Raw genomic sequence first — 15343 nt, 5'->3', positions numbered from 1 at the left:
ATCCCACACTGTGACTAAGAATTGTACCCCACCTCCACCCCCATCCTCCCTTTGACGTAAGGACTGTAGTCAGCTCAGTGTCAATAGAAAGCATCTGAGTCGTCCCTTCCCCTTCTCCCCCTCTCTCTTTCTCTCTCTCTGGCTCACAGAAAGAGATTTGATGTGTCCTTTATGTATATGTACATGAGAAGATTGGCGGCAATTCGTATTTATATGCCCAGTGCCAGTAGACTTACGGTTGAAAATACATTCCAATCAAAATATTACCGACAATCAGCATTTTTCAGGCCTGTCTTGCTTTTGACAACAAGAAATGAAAACACACATCGAAATCTTGCACTGTGTTAATTTTGTTACAAGTCCTTCAAAAGAAGGTGTACGTTGTTTGTGTGAAATGGCAGCAGGTTGTAGTAATGCACGCATTAATGTGGCTGACATAGAATAGAATAGAATAGAATAGAATAGAATATTTTTTGTTGTAACAAAACCTTAAAGTTTATAAGACAAAATAAAACATAAACATGAGCATATTAAGATGAGAAACATATGTTTGATGCATATTGTTTATTGCAAATAACACCCCTCCCCACCCCCCTAGCCCCCGCCCCCTTCAAATAGGGCCGTGCTTTTTTTTGCTTTTTTTTTTTTTTGGGGGGGGGGGGGTTGCTTTTTTTTCTCTGGAATAAATCACCGTTATCGTTATCTCTGGTTTACAGAAAGGCACCATTGAGCACGAGCTGGGTCATGCTCTGGGGATGATCCATGAACACCAGCGCCCCAACAGAAACGCATACTTGAGAGTCAACTACTACGGAGTGGATGAAAATAAAGTCGACTCGGTGACCAAGTACGCCGACGGTTCTGACGACAAGCTGGGACTTGCCTATGACTACACCTCCGTCATGCATTATCCCAAAACTGTGAGTGGACCTCTTCCGGATGGGTAATGGATTCTTCTTCTTCTACTTCTTCTTCTTCTTCGTCATCATCATCTTCATCATCATCATCTTGTTGTTGTTGTTGTTGTTGTTGTTGTTGTTCTTCTTCTTCTTCTTCTTCTTCTTCTTCTTCTTCAGTGTCATCACCATCACCATCATCATTATCATCATCATCTCCTTCTTCCTCTTCTTCTTCTTCGTCGTCGTCGTCGTCATCATCATCATCATCTTCTTCTTCTTCGTCTTCATCATCATCATCATCTTCTTTTTCAGTGTCATCACCATCATCAGTATCATCATCATCTCCTTCTTCTTCTCTGTTCATGGGCTGCGACTTTCACACAATCACTCGTATGTACATGTGGGCTTTGACGTGTCTAACCCTCCATGTAAGCAGCCACAATCCGTTTACGGGTGTGTGCATGATGGGCATGTTTTTTGTTTCCCATAACCCACCGGTCGCTGAAATGGATTGCGGGATCTTTATAGTGCGTATTTAATCTTCAACAAGCGTTTATTCACTGAGAGGGTTCAGGCACTGGTATGGGCGCGTATGTGCCGACCCGAGAGCGCATCGCCTGAGTGCAGCGCCACCCTTTTTCTTTCTTTCTGTCTGCAAAGTGTATTTGTTTTACAATCAAAGTGGTTTTTCCTAGAGAGTTGTGCCAGGGACCAACCCCATTATTCATTGCCGTGGGTGAGTGCATGCTGCACACAGGATCTCGATTTCTCGTCTCACACTAAAGACAAGTCCCCAGATCACATATCAAGGCCTAATGGTGGAGGGGGAGAGGGGGGAGGAGTAAAAAAACATGGACACGACCCTGTGGTCATTGGCTTCCCAGTCAGATGCGTTATCACTAGGCCACCATCCCGGGAGCTCCACTTCTGGGACTAGCAGCAGTCGCAGCAACAGCAGTGGTCACGATTACGTGACGAAATGGATAGACGTGTTTATTTCAGGAGACCCCATAGGGGGTGGGTGGAGGGGACGGGGTGCGGATGGGGTGGGGTGGGGGGTGGGGTTTACAGAAAAATGTAAAACATTTCCATACCAACTGACGGTGTGTGTTTGTTTTTGTTTGTTTGCTGCTGTTGTTGTTTTAGAGATACATTTGGAGGGAAAACAAAAACAAACTATGCAGCTGCATTTGCAACAAACAAAAGGTTCGGTTTCAGTTTTCAGTTTCTCAAGAAGGCGTCATTGCGTTCGGACAAATCCCTACACCACATCTGCTCGTCCTGGCCAGCAGCATGATCCAACGCCCTCGTCAGCCCTTGAGTGCATGATATATATATATATATATATATATATATATATATATATATATATATGTATGTATGTATGTATTTGTGTACTCATCAGAGTGGAGATTCTGCAGAGTTCTGCCAGAGGACAACCCTTTTGTTGCCATGGGTTCTTTCTCAGTGCACCGCCAAGTGTGTGCTGCACACGGGACCTCAGTTTATTTTCTCATCCGAATGACTAGACACTCGCTTTGATTTTTCCAGTCAAACTTGGGAGAAAGAGCGAGAGCGTGTGTGGAAAAAAACAGACTGTCTTGTCCCTTCTATCACCTTCCCCTTAACCCTTTCACCGCCAGTCAGTTTAGAGTACAAAATCCCTTGCGGTATAAACACAGAAAAGACAATGGCTAAGAATAGCTGGGGATTCCCACTGCGATGTATAGAAAATATGGCCTATCCTACCACCGAACATTAAGAGCAGTAGGTTCATGGATAACAGAACAATGAATGGTCACCTTTCAGTGACATGGGTCCTCTACCACGCCTGTGCATAACTCAGAGAGGTGGATGATCGTCAGTGTCCTGCTCACAGAAAACCTCTGACTCAATTCCTCTTTCCGGATACTTGTATTGTTGAACATAAAGGATCAGTTCTCAACAACTATGTATTTGCATTTATGTTGCACGTGATAACTTGACACAATCATGTAACATGTGGATTCTGATAACAACGATTAGAACACTATCACCGTGTATTGCCCTTGTGTCAGTTGGGATGTTGTAGTTCTGATGTCTCCTGTGATCTATGTACTCTGACTCAGTGTCAAATGTGTACTGCCAGTTAAGAATCGAGGTGTCATATCTTTTTTCCCCCTTTTGTTTTGTGATTTAGAAACACCCTGGCAAACTATTATATTTTCCATGTACTGAAATTACAGTTATAAGTTGTCTTTTCGCTGTACTGATGTAATATATAATATGAAAAATGAAAATGTTACGGTGATGATGTCGAAGAGAAAATAACACACTTATGGGCAAGTTGAAAGGGGAGAAAAAGATGGTCAGTGTCTGTGTGTGACAGGCTTTCGCCAAGGACTACTTCACTCAGATCCTGTTCCCCCGCGATGTGACCCAGACCGATGTGATCGGCATGATCCTGGGACCCTCGTTCCTGGATGCCAAGCTCATCAACATGATGTACAACTGCAGTGGTACGTGTCTCTCTCTCCCTCTCTCTCTCTCTCTGCTTCCGTGTTGCCATTACACACACACACACACACACACACACACACACACACACACACACACACAGATTCAACGTTCTCCCACTCAGTAACAATACACACTGTTAATGTCAATCGAAACACGACAGAGCATGCCCATCTTGCACGGATCAAGTTGAGAACGAACTTTTTTTTTTCTTTTTAACTCCTTTTCTCCCTATATGAAGATTTAAGAAAGAAATTATTGAAAGAATCGGCTAGACTTCCATTGTATATGTTGCTTAGAGTAATAAATATTGATCATGGTCATATCAAGATATGTATTTGATGCGACCAATAGAAGGAAGAAGTAAATTTGCAGACAGTGATCAGACATGGTGAAGTAACTGATGTTTATACAATACTATGGGTATATCATTTAAGTGTGTGTTCATCATGATCGTGCATTTTTGGTCATTTGCTAGAGGTAACACAATTCTATGGAATGTCGCCTTCAGCCTCCCACGCTTTCTCGTTGTATTGTGGCCCTTGGGCGATGTAAATTCAACTTTTCAGAGTTCTGAGTTCTCTCTCTCTCTCTTTCCTCTCTCTCTTTCCTCTCTCTCTCTCTCTCTCTCTCTCTCTCTATCTCTCTCTCTCTCTCTGTCTTTCTCTGCTTGGCTGTTTAAGTATCAATAGTGATAATTACACCAATAATGACGATGATGATGATAACAGTAATAACTTCTGTCCACAGCTCGATGCCAGAGACCACGACGGTGCAGAAACGACTGCGTCCTCACAGAGAACTGCGAGTGCTTCTGTCCGGAAAACATGGAAAGGGGTAAGACACATTAGAGTTAACTCTCTCCATACGAACGGCGAAAGAGACGACGTTAACGGCGTTTCACCCCAATTACCATCATCAAAATATTGCAAGCGGAAGGCTCTTATGTTGAAGACGTGAATGTTGACAAAGAATACCACAATTCTGACGACGGAAGCTAAAGGTTGGGTCATTCAGACACCCACTGGACATCCGAGGGGTCTGTGTAGAGGAGAAGAGAGGACTGGCCGTACTGAGTGAGTTAACGTCAGCTTTCGGATGAACATAGACAGCAGAATTCTGTCTGAATTCTCGGGGTAGGTAAAAAGGCCTTACAGCCACAGGCAACAGTTCAGCCTTACAGCAGCAATGCAGCTCCTTCACAGTCAAGCTACTGCATCAGTGTTCGTTCACATAAACACTCACACCTCCCCCAGTCTTCTTCTTTGTGGTTTCCTTCGCTCTGCCAAACCTGACAAGACTGAAGCCGGGAAGATGAGGGTCCGTGTCCTTACCACTAAGCCACGTCTCAGTTAAAACAATCAAACCGGCTTCTCGAAAATGTCGAAGATATTTACCGCTTGCTTCAAGCTCGTCGACTTTGTTTCTCATTGACTAGACGTTCAAAAGAATAACACTAGGCAGTGCTGGTTTAAAGCCCCTCCTCCTCGCTCTCTCTCTAACACCACAACGCCAACCGCTTTATGTGCGACGGGGGATTGAGTCGCTATCACTGTCAAAGGAAAAGGAAAACTTTTGCTGTCGGAAGGAAAGCAGGCACGACCGCGTGTAGCGCAGTGTTCTGTCCACAGGATATCACCAGAAGACTAAAACATGCTCCAAGAATATGCTGCTTAAGAACAACTGCTTACAACACGACCAACACAACAGAGTAGAGGCACGACGGAACCTTTAGAATGCGTCGGAGTACATGAGTACCAACTGAACACACAAATGTAAACAATGGCGGCTAAAAATAGAAATCAGTTCACCAAAGCACAAAATACAACTGCAGTACCTTTCAATCGATGTAAATCATGATCTTCTACACACATTTGCACTCCGCACTCTGTAAACTGTCCACTTCACAGAAACTCAAGGACATGCGTTGCCACAGAACCAGGAAACAGAAGGGAAAGTCAGAAGCTGTCCTCGCCAACAGGCTCCGACAAAATCGCGCCCTCCAAGGGAACACAGACTGGGTGCCAACACATCCCACCACCACCACCACCACCACCCCCCACACACACAACTCACTACCCCACCCCAACCCTCTTATGTTTCTTCATAAGTGTAGGAATCTCTTGTTGATTTTAAGATCAGTGTATGTGTTCATTCATGTGCACATGATTTAGTGTGTATGATCATGCGCGCTTGCCTTTGTTTGTTTCTTTATTTGTGTGTGTGTGTGTGTGTGTGCGTGCGTGTGCATGCGTGCGTGCGTGCGTGCGTGTGTGTGTGTGTGTGTGTGTGTGTGTGTGTGTGTGTGTGTGTGTGTGACAGAGGTTTGTCGGGACAAACACCAGGAATGTCCGAACTGGGCCCGGACCGGAGAGTGCCACCTGAACTCCGGCTACATGCACGACAAGTGCCGCCTGTCCTGTGGAATCTGCAAGCCTGACGGCACCAATCCACACGGTAGGTACTGTCAACACATCTCACTCTCTCAGGTCAGCAGATACACATACCTACCAATGCTTGAACCCTCTCCGTGTGTAAACGCAAGCAGAAGATCAAAACACGCACGTTAACGATCCTGTAATCCGCATGCAGAATATTAAAGACTCAAGTTAATGATACCGTAATCCATGTCAGCGATCGGTGGGCTACGGGAACCATGCACACCCCCGAAGACGGATTATGGCTGCTTACAAGGAGGGGTAAAAACAATCAGACATGAAGCATCACACAAGTGCATACGAATGAACACTCGTCGTATCTTTAATCATCAGAGACTGACATTAGAGTACATTTGGGTCAACAGCGAAGAGAGCTGAATGATCGATGTTTTATTCACTGCAGTGGGAATCCATTTACACCTTAGTCTTTTGTGAAGGACTATGACTCTCGAACTAGGAGGCAAAGTTACTGCATTCTTAGTGCTGCAGCTTTGGGGGGCTAGTTGGCCTTTGGGAACCATCCCATTGCCGACTGTCCTAGAAGCAGCTTGACCGAGAGAGTGAGGATGTAAATAGGGCAAAATATTCTCCACTACAATCAAATTCTAGCCCAGAGGCTGTCTCCTCTGCTGTTCAAATGTTCTTAGCTTGACACAACTGACTCTCATACTGAAAACGCTCTCAAGAATTCTTTTCACACTCTCTCCACTAGACCTTGAGTGGTGGTCTGGACGCTAGTCATTTGGATGAGACCAATAAATCGATGGCCCATGTGCAGCACGCACTGAGCGCACATAAAAGAACCCATGGCAACAAAGGATTGTCCCTGATAAAATTCTAAATAGAAATCCAGTGTGACAGTGAAAGAAATACGCTTGCACGCAGGATAAGAAATCTAAACAAGAGAGGCAAGGCCTTCAAGACTCACTTGTGATATACACTTTAGAATTGTTTTTTGTTTTGTTTTTTCTTTAACCTAATTGTTAACATTTGATCCGTATTTGATATCATATTAGGATGAAAAAAAGGGGGCACAAAGGCAGAATCGAACCAAGCAGGTTCGGGTAGTAAGAAGCAGTTTAGTCACATCTGCCAATGACGTTAAAACTTTCAATTCAAGCATGTTTTTAAAGGGTGATAAATCGATTTCGGTATTCGAAGTGATAACGCAGTTTTAAACGTGTTATTTTGGTAAATTTCGGGCATTTAAGAAATTCTTTAAAGTCCGTGGTAAAGGAGACGTTGCCATCTCCTGAACTTGGCTGAAGCACACGACAACATATCGCTGCGTTTTCTCTGGATCTGCGGAGATGCGTGTTCGAGTGATCGACAGGCTTAGTTATACTCGGAAACTACGACACGGTCCATTCAGTTTCTCTTTTATGTTCATTGTAGTTAATTCAGTGTGCACTTTAAGATACTTATATGCAGTAAACACGTGGATGATGTAGTGAGTGTCACTTTGTTTGCACAAATGAGCGTCGTATGTGGTGAAAAGGGTTTATATCTGATAAGTTACAAAATTCATTTTCCCTCAACTGACAACTTTGCGCTCAAAGATATTTTGATTTGATGGTAAAAACATAAAAAGTTTGTGTGTGTGTGTGTGTGTGTGTGTGTGTGTGTGTGTGTGTGTGTGTGTGTGTGTGTGTGTGTGTGTGTGTGTGTACATGTATGTTTGCGCTTTCCAGTGCCGTGCGTGGACCGTTACAATGACTGTGATCAGAGGAAGAGGAACGGGCAGTGTGACCACCCGTCCTATATGCTGGATAACCTCAAGTACTGCCCCAGGACGTGCGGACTGTGCTCTGATTCTTACTCCAACGGTACGTTCCGTGCTGTGCCGTGCTGTGCCGTGCTGTGCCGTGCTGCAGAACAGGGGGTGTTGATAAGCAAGGACCAGAGAGAGAGGGGGCGGGAGGGGGGACTGGGGGGGGAGAGAGAGAGAAAATGGAGATAGAGTTCTGTGCTGTGCTACATAACAAGGGGTGTTGATAAGCAAGGACCAGAGAGAGAGGGGGCGGGGCGGGGGGGGGGGGGGAGTGGGGGGGAGGGAGAGAGAAAATGGAGAGAGTTCTGTGCTGTGCTACAGAACAAGGGGTGTTGATAAGCAAGGACCAGAGAGAGAGGGGGAGGAGAGAGAGAGAGGGGGGGTGGGGCGGGGGGGGGGGAGTGGGGGGGGAGGGAGAGAGAAAATGGAGAGAGTTCTGTGCTGTGCTACAGAACAAGGGGTGTTGATAAGCAAGGACCAGAGAGAGAGGGGGAGGAGAGAGAGAGAGGGGGGGTGGGGCGGGGGGGGGAGTGGGGGGGAGGGAGAGAGAAAATGGAGAGAGTTCTGTGCTGTGCTACAGAACAAGGGGTGTTGATAAGCAAGGACCAGAGAGAGAGGGGGAGGAGAGAGAGAGAGGGGGGGGGGGAGAGAGAGAGAGAGAGTGGAGAGAGAGAGAGAGAGAGAGTCTGTGCCGTGCTGCAGATCAAGGGGCAAGGACGAGAGAGAGAGGGAGACGGGGGGGCGGTGGGGGGATAAGGGGGGGAGGGAGAGCTAGAGAGAAAATGGAGAGAGAGAGAGAGAGAGTTCTGCGCTGTGCTGCAGATATATATATATATATATAAATATATATAGATATATATAAAAGAATAATACTCACATGCTCCTTCATAAGAGGCGTATGCCTATACATGAATAAACCATCTCTCTCTCTCTCTCTCTCTCTCTCTCTCTCTCTCTCTCATCTGTTTTTCTCTGTGCGTGCCAACACCCCTTCTTTCTTTGATAGTCTTGGCAATGTGATATATATATATATATATATATATATATATATATATATATATATATATATACACCAAAAAATATATATAAAAGAATAATGTTCACATGCTCCTTCATAAAAGGCCTAGGCCTATACATGAATAAACCATCTGGAATCAGGAATATCTCCCTCTCTCTCTGTGTCTTTCTCTGTGTGTGCCAAGCCCCCTACTTTCCTTGATATTCTTGGCGTGTGTGTGTGTGTGTGTGTGTGTGTGTGTGTGTCTGTGGGTGTGTCTACAGGAGCATGCAGGGACACTAAACGAGACTGCCAGACGAGGGCGAGTAACGGCGAATGTGACAGAAATCCCCGCGTGATGCTAACGGAATGTAAAAGATCGTGCGAATTCTGCGTGGAACAGATTGGACAGAGGCCCTCCAGAGGTATGGAATGGCCAGGGATTGAAGCGAAAGAACAGAACTGTATCAATGAGCGTTGCTTTAGAAATGTGCGTGAAAACCCATAGCCGAGTTCGCGAGTGTGTGCGTGAGAACGTGTGTGTGTGTGTGTGTGTGTGTGTGTGTGTGTGTGTGTGTGTGTGTGTGTGTGTGCGTGCAAGCGTGCGTGCGCAGGCGTGTGTGTATGTATGTATGTATGTGTGTGTAAATCTTTCTTTGGGAAAGAACTTCTCAGATATATACTTCGATAATTCATCTCTGTGAAGAAATCGAGATTGTTGCTGGTGATGATGTCTTTCTTCTCAATAATATGATGGTAAAAACTTTAAAAGTTTGTGTGTGTGTGTGTGTGTGTGTGTGTGTGTGTGTGTGTGTGTGTGTGTGTGTGTGTGTGTGTGTGTGTGTGTGTGTGTGTGTGTGTGTGTGTGTGTGTTGCAGGGTCATGTGGTAACTTTGATTCGGTCTGCACCTTCTGGGCTGACACGAACGTCTGTAACAGATACTACACCTGGATGAGTGTCAACTGTCCAAAGGCTTGTAACCAGTGCAACTTCAAATTGCCAGGCAAGAAAAAAGCGAGAATGAGAGAGAGACAGAGACATAGAGACAGACAGAGACTGAGAGACAGAGACTGAGAGACGACAGAGAGACAGTCAGAGACAGACAGAGACTGAGAGACAGAGACGGAGAGAGACAGACAGATAGACGGACAAGGAGAGAGATAGAGAGAGAGAGAGAGAGAGAGAGAGAGAGAGAGAGAGAGAGAGAGAGTGCACGCAAAAAAACATTTCGCCACAGTAAAGGAAAGCTTGTGTGAGTGTTTGTGCATACTTGTCAGTATGCGTAAATATATGCGTGTATGTATGTATGTATGCTACTACAATACAGTACAATCCAAGACAATACAATACAATGCAATACCATACACCTTTATTCATCCATTTAGAAACTAACTGTGCATCATTCGGCTCGTCACTCACCCAACAAGATTTATCTCAGCCCACATCAGAGCTCAGTACACACACACTCACACACAAAATGACAAAGGTTGGCTTAAAGATTAAAAAAACAACAAACCTACATATATATAGCAAAATACATTTATGTGGTGTGTGTGTGTGTGTGTGTGTGTGTGTGTGTGTGTGTGTGTGTGTGTGTGTGTGTGTGTGTGTGTGTGTGTGTGTGTGTGTGTGCATTGCCGATTTCAGCGGGCTGTGTGAACAAGCACCCGTCCTGCCAAGACTGGGCACTCCGAGGCGAATGCAACAACAACCCCGGCTACATGCATTACAACTGTGCACTGTCCTGCGACAGGTGTCGAGGAATCTAACTAACCAGGTAATCAAACCCGTCCTTTTGACGTGCTACACGTCTTGTTCACGTGCTGCACGGCGATGTTAATGATCAGGGTCACGGTTTGTTCACGTGCTGCACGGCGATGTTAATGATCAGGGTCACGTTTTGTTCACGTGCTGCACGGCGATGTTAATGATCAGGGTCACGGTTTGTTCACGTGCTACACGGCGATGTTAAAGATCAGGGTCACGTTTTGCTCACGTGCTACACGGCGATGTTAATGATCAGGGTCACGCCAGGATCGCGTCTTGTTCACGTGCTGCACGGCGATGTTAATGATCAGGGTCACGTTTTGTTCACGTGCTACACGGCGATGTTAATGATCAGGGTCATGTCAGTTGCACGTCTTGTTTACGTGCTATACGGCGATGTTAATGATTAGGGTCACCTCAGGATCACATCTAGTTCACGTGCTATACGGCGATGTTAATAATCAGGGTCATGTCAGTTGCACGTCTTGTTCACGTGCTACACGGCGATGTTAATGATCAGGGTCACGTCAGGATCACGACTTGTTCACGTGCTACACGGTAGGGTTAATGATCAGGGTCACGTCTTGTTCACGTGCCACACGGCGATGTTAATGATTAGGGGTCATGTCAGTTGCACGTCTTGTTCACGTGCTACACGGCGATGTTAATGATTAGGGTGACGTCTTGTTCACGTGCTACACTGCGATGTTAATGATTAGGGTGACGTCTTGTTCACGTGCTACACGGCGATGTTAATGATCAGGGTCACGTCAAGGACGTAATAGCAACTGAAATTGCAAGGAATATAACATGGGAACTGTTTGTTCATTTAGTTTTAGTATGCCCGAAAAATAACATGATTTGAAATTGACCTATGTATCTCCCAAGTAAATTTCGATCACAACGTTCATCAGTATTCGGTTTCTGCATTTTAATTTGTGCTGGGATAAAAACACAACTTTTTAAAAGTAGGCCTTTAAACCTGGGAAGGGTGTGCAGCTTTATCTTACATCTAAAACACACATGACATTATGCTGAAGTTTGATTTTGTTGTTGTTGTTGTTGTTGTCCGTAATGCTACTTTTTCTTCTTCGTTTTTTTTTCATTCAAGTCTGTTTTTGAGCGTGTTTCGTTTATGTGCCAGGACTGAAGTTGTGCCTGAGGGTGCATTATCATCGTATTCTCCACACCCTCAAAGGGACAAACAGAATACACATTTTTGTTCGAATTGTTTCGAATCTTTGAAACAAGAAAATGCCAAGCGCAGACCGTATCTATTGTATTATATGCTGTAGAGTTATCCCTCTTTTTTTATTTAATCTAAATTAGTGCTTCGTTTTGGATGATAGCGTAGGATGTACTTGAAGAACAAAGTTCTCATTATTTTAATTAGTGGAGCTGTTCGACTCTAACATGTAATATGTCGTCTTGATTACATTATGAAACCTCATTTTATTGATTGCATACTGTAAGTGTGCAGTGAAGGTACTTTTGAAAAAAAAAAATTAGTGCATGTGCGTGTGCGTGTGTGTGTGTGCATGTGCGTGTGTGTGTGTGTGTGTGTGTGTGTGTTGGGTGGGTGGGTGGGTGTATGAGAGAGAGGGAGGGAGAGAGAGGGACCTTTTATCCCATTTACTTATTGGTCGGTTACTTTTCGTTTTCTTTTTTTGTCTTTTCTTCTTGTTGTTGTTGTTTGTAGGTGGATGGTATGATAGCTAACTTCTTCCTCCATTGCTTGGCTGTTGGCGTTGGGATGGATATGTTTAACTCATTCTACCCCATAGCTACAAGCTTTCTGCAACTCCCCTGGATCAGCACTACGTGAGATCACTGCAGAGAAAGCAGAGTGGTTCACTAAAACATTGAAAATCGATGGATAATTATTGATTTCGGTCAAACATTGCTTCGTTTTCATGCTTCCGGAATCCGTAAACGGTTCAGTTTAGTTTAGAATGCCAACCGTACCAAGCAAGGATGAATGAAATTAGAACAGTGTGTTGGTATGAGAATCCTCGTACCTGGTCCACAGGGGAATTAATCATGGTACGAGTTACCTCGTACCTGGAGGATAATGAGTTAAGAATTATGTAACAATGGTCAGACTATCCGGTGAACTGTTCAACTTTTTTTTTCTGGTGTTCATCTCAGACACTTGCACTGTTTGTAAGGCGTCAACAACAAACAAACATCTGCGCTATAAGGTTAAAAAAAAAGTGGGGATGGGGGGGTTGGGGGGGGGGGGGGGGGGTAAAGAAATATATATCATATTCGTTCATATCTTTTTTCAGAGCCTGTTAACCAGTGGAAACACAAACGCCTCTTCAGCCTTCTGGCTCCATGGTGAAGAAGCGAAGACTCAGTGACGAAGGTGTTATACATGTATTCTGGAATGGATTAAATTCTAAACTATGTATCCATCCATATTGTCAGTTATTTGATTGTTTATTCATTTATGGCCTGTCATCTGTGTGTGTGTGTGTGTGTGTGTGTGTGTGTGTGTGTGTGTGTGTGTGTGTGTGTGTGTGTGTGTGTGTGTTCATGAATGTGTTTGTGTTTGTGTGTGCGTGCGTGTGTGTGTGTGTGTGTGGGGGGGTGATTCACGCATAAATGTGTTTGTGTGTGAGTGTGGGGGGGGGGGGGGGGAGGAGGAGGGGGGGGAGGGGGGGGGAGTTGCACGTGTAAACAGAAAGAGAAGAGAGAGAGAGAGAGCACTCACTGACGACCAGATATCCGTAGACTAGATCAGTGCCACAGTCAAATCCTGAGTACCCCAACAGAGAGCCAAAACCCTCACCCTCACCTTCACCCCAACACGGAACGAAAATATTCACCCTAGCCCTCACCACAACACATAACCAAATCCATCACCCTCACCATAACACAAAGTCAAAATTTCGCCGTAACACTAATTCTACAGCAGATCCAAAACCAATCATTCTAATCCAAACTCTAAACAAGAGTAAAAACCCTCATCCTAACACTAACACAGAGCCAAAACCATCACCCTCACATTAACACAGCGCCAAAACCATCACCCTCACATTAACACAGAGCCAAAACCATCACCCTCACATTAACACAGAGCCAAAACCATCACCCTCACATTACCACAGAGCCAAAACCATCACCCTCACATTAACACAGAGCCAAAACCATCACCCTCACCCTAACACAGAGCCAAAACCATCACCCTCACCCTAACACAGAGCCAAAACCATCACCCTCACATTAACACAGAGCCAAAACCATCACCCTCACATTAACACAGAGCCAAAACCATCACCCTCACCATAACACAGAACCAAAACCATCACCCTCACCCTAACACAGAGTCAAAACCATCACCCTCACATTACCACAGAGCCAAAACCATCACCCTCACACTAACACAGAGCCAAAACCAACACCCTCACATTAACACAGAGCCAAAACCAACACCCTCACATTAACACAGAGCCAAAACCATCACCCTCACATTAACACAGAGCCAAAACCAACACCCTCACATTAACACAGAGCCAAAACCATCACCCTCACCCTAACACAGAGCCAAAACCAACACCCTCACATTAACACAGAGCCAAAACCAACACCCTCACATTAACACAGAGCCAAAACCATCACCCTCACATTAACACAGAGCCAGAACCATCACCCTCACATTAACACAGAGCCAAAACGATCACCCTCACCCTAACACAGAGCCAAAACCATCACCCTCACATTAACACAGAGCCAGAACCATCACCCTCACATTAACACAGAGCCAAAACCATCACCCTCACATTAACACAGAGCCAAAACCATCACCCTCACCCTAACACAGAGCCAAAACCATCACCCTCACATTAACACAGAGCCAAAACCATCACCCTCACCCTAACACAGTCAAAACCATCACCCTCATATTAACACAGAGCCAAAACCATCACCCTCACATTAACACAGAGCCAGAACCATCACCCTCACATTAACACAGAGCCAGAACCATCACCCTCACATTACCACAGAGCCAAAACCATCACCCTCACATTAACACAGAGTCAAAACCATCACCTTCACCCTAACACAGTCAAAACCATCACCCTCATATTAACACAGAGCCAAAACCAACACCTTCACATTACCACAGAGCCAAAACCATCACCCTCATATTACCACAGAGCCAAAACCATCACCTTCATATTAACACAGAGCCAAAACCATCATCCTCACCCTAGCACAGAGCCAAAACCATCACCCTCACATTAACACAGAGCCAGAACCATCACCCTCACATTAACACAGAGCCAAAACCATCACCCTAACATTAACACAGAGCCAAAACCATCACCCTCACATTAACACAGAGCCAAAACCATCACCCTCACATTAACACAGAGCCAGAACCATCACCCTCACCCTAACACACAGTCAAAACCATCACCCTCACATTAACACAGAGCCAAAACCATCACCCTCACATTAACACAGAGCCAAAACCATCACCCTCACATTAACACAGAGCCAGAACCATCACCCTCACCCTAACACACAGTCAAAACCATCACCCTCACATTAACACAGAGCCAAAACCATCACCCTCACATTAACACAGAGCCAGAACCATCACCCTCACCCTAACACACAGTCAAAACCATCACCCTCACATTAACACAGAGCCAAAACCATCACCCTCACATTAACACAGAGCCAAAACCATCACCCTCACACTAACACAGAGCAAAAACCATCACCCTCACCTTAACACAGAGCCAAAACCATCACCCTCACATTAACACAGAGCCAGGACCATCACCCTCACCCTAACACAGAGCCAAAACCATCACCCTCACATTAACACAGAGCCAAAACCATCACCCTCACATTAACACAGAGCCAAAACCATCACCCTCACCCTAACACAGAGCCAAAACCAACACCCTCACATTAACACAGAGCCAAAACCAACACCCTCACATTAACACAGAGCCA

The 15343-nt window shown here is 45.1% G+C and overlaps 1 protein-coding gene across 1 annotated transcript in view; it reads left to right on the top strand.

The window, feature by feature from the left end:
• LOC143288932 (zinc metalloproteinase nas-8-like) overlaps positions 1-12780 on the top strand; it is a 25338-nt gene extending 12558 nt beyond the window's left edge. Inside the window, exons 7-15 of the mRNA XM_076597612.1 lie at positions 717-920; positions 3268-3397; positions 4146-4232; positions 5718-5852; positions 7525-7659; positions 8886-9026; positions 9480-9605; positions 10250-10379; positions 12658-12780. Of these exons, the coding sequence (XP_076453727.1) occupies positions 717-920; positions 3268-3397; positions 4146-4232; positions 5718-5852; positions 7525-7659; positions 8886-9026; positions 9480-9605; positions 10250-10371 (1080 nt within the window). The 3' untranslated portion in view covers positions 10372-10379; positions 12658-12780. The remainder of the gene's footprint in view (positions 1-716; positions 921-3267; positions 3398-4145; positions 4233-5717; positions 5853-7524; positions 7660-8885; positions 9027-9479; positions 9606-10249; positions 10380-12657) is intronic.
• Positions 12781-15343: the final 2563 nt, after the last annotated feature.

Source organism: Babylonia areolata, chromosome 13 (assembly GCF_041734735.1).
Source record: "Babylonia areolata isolate BAREFJ2019XMU chromosome 13, ASM4173473v1, whole genome shotgun sequence".
Lineage (NCBI taxonomy): Eukaryota > Metazoa > Mollusca > Gastropoda > Neogastropoda > Buccinidae > Babylonia > Babylonia areolata.
Note: the sequence above shows the minus strand (reverse complement) of the source record. Positions and strands in the feature narration are given on the sequence as shown.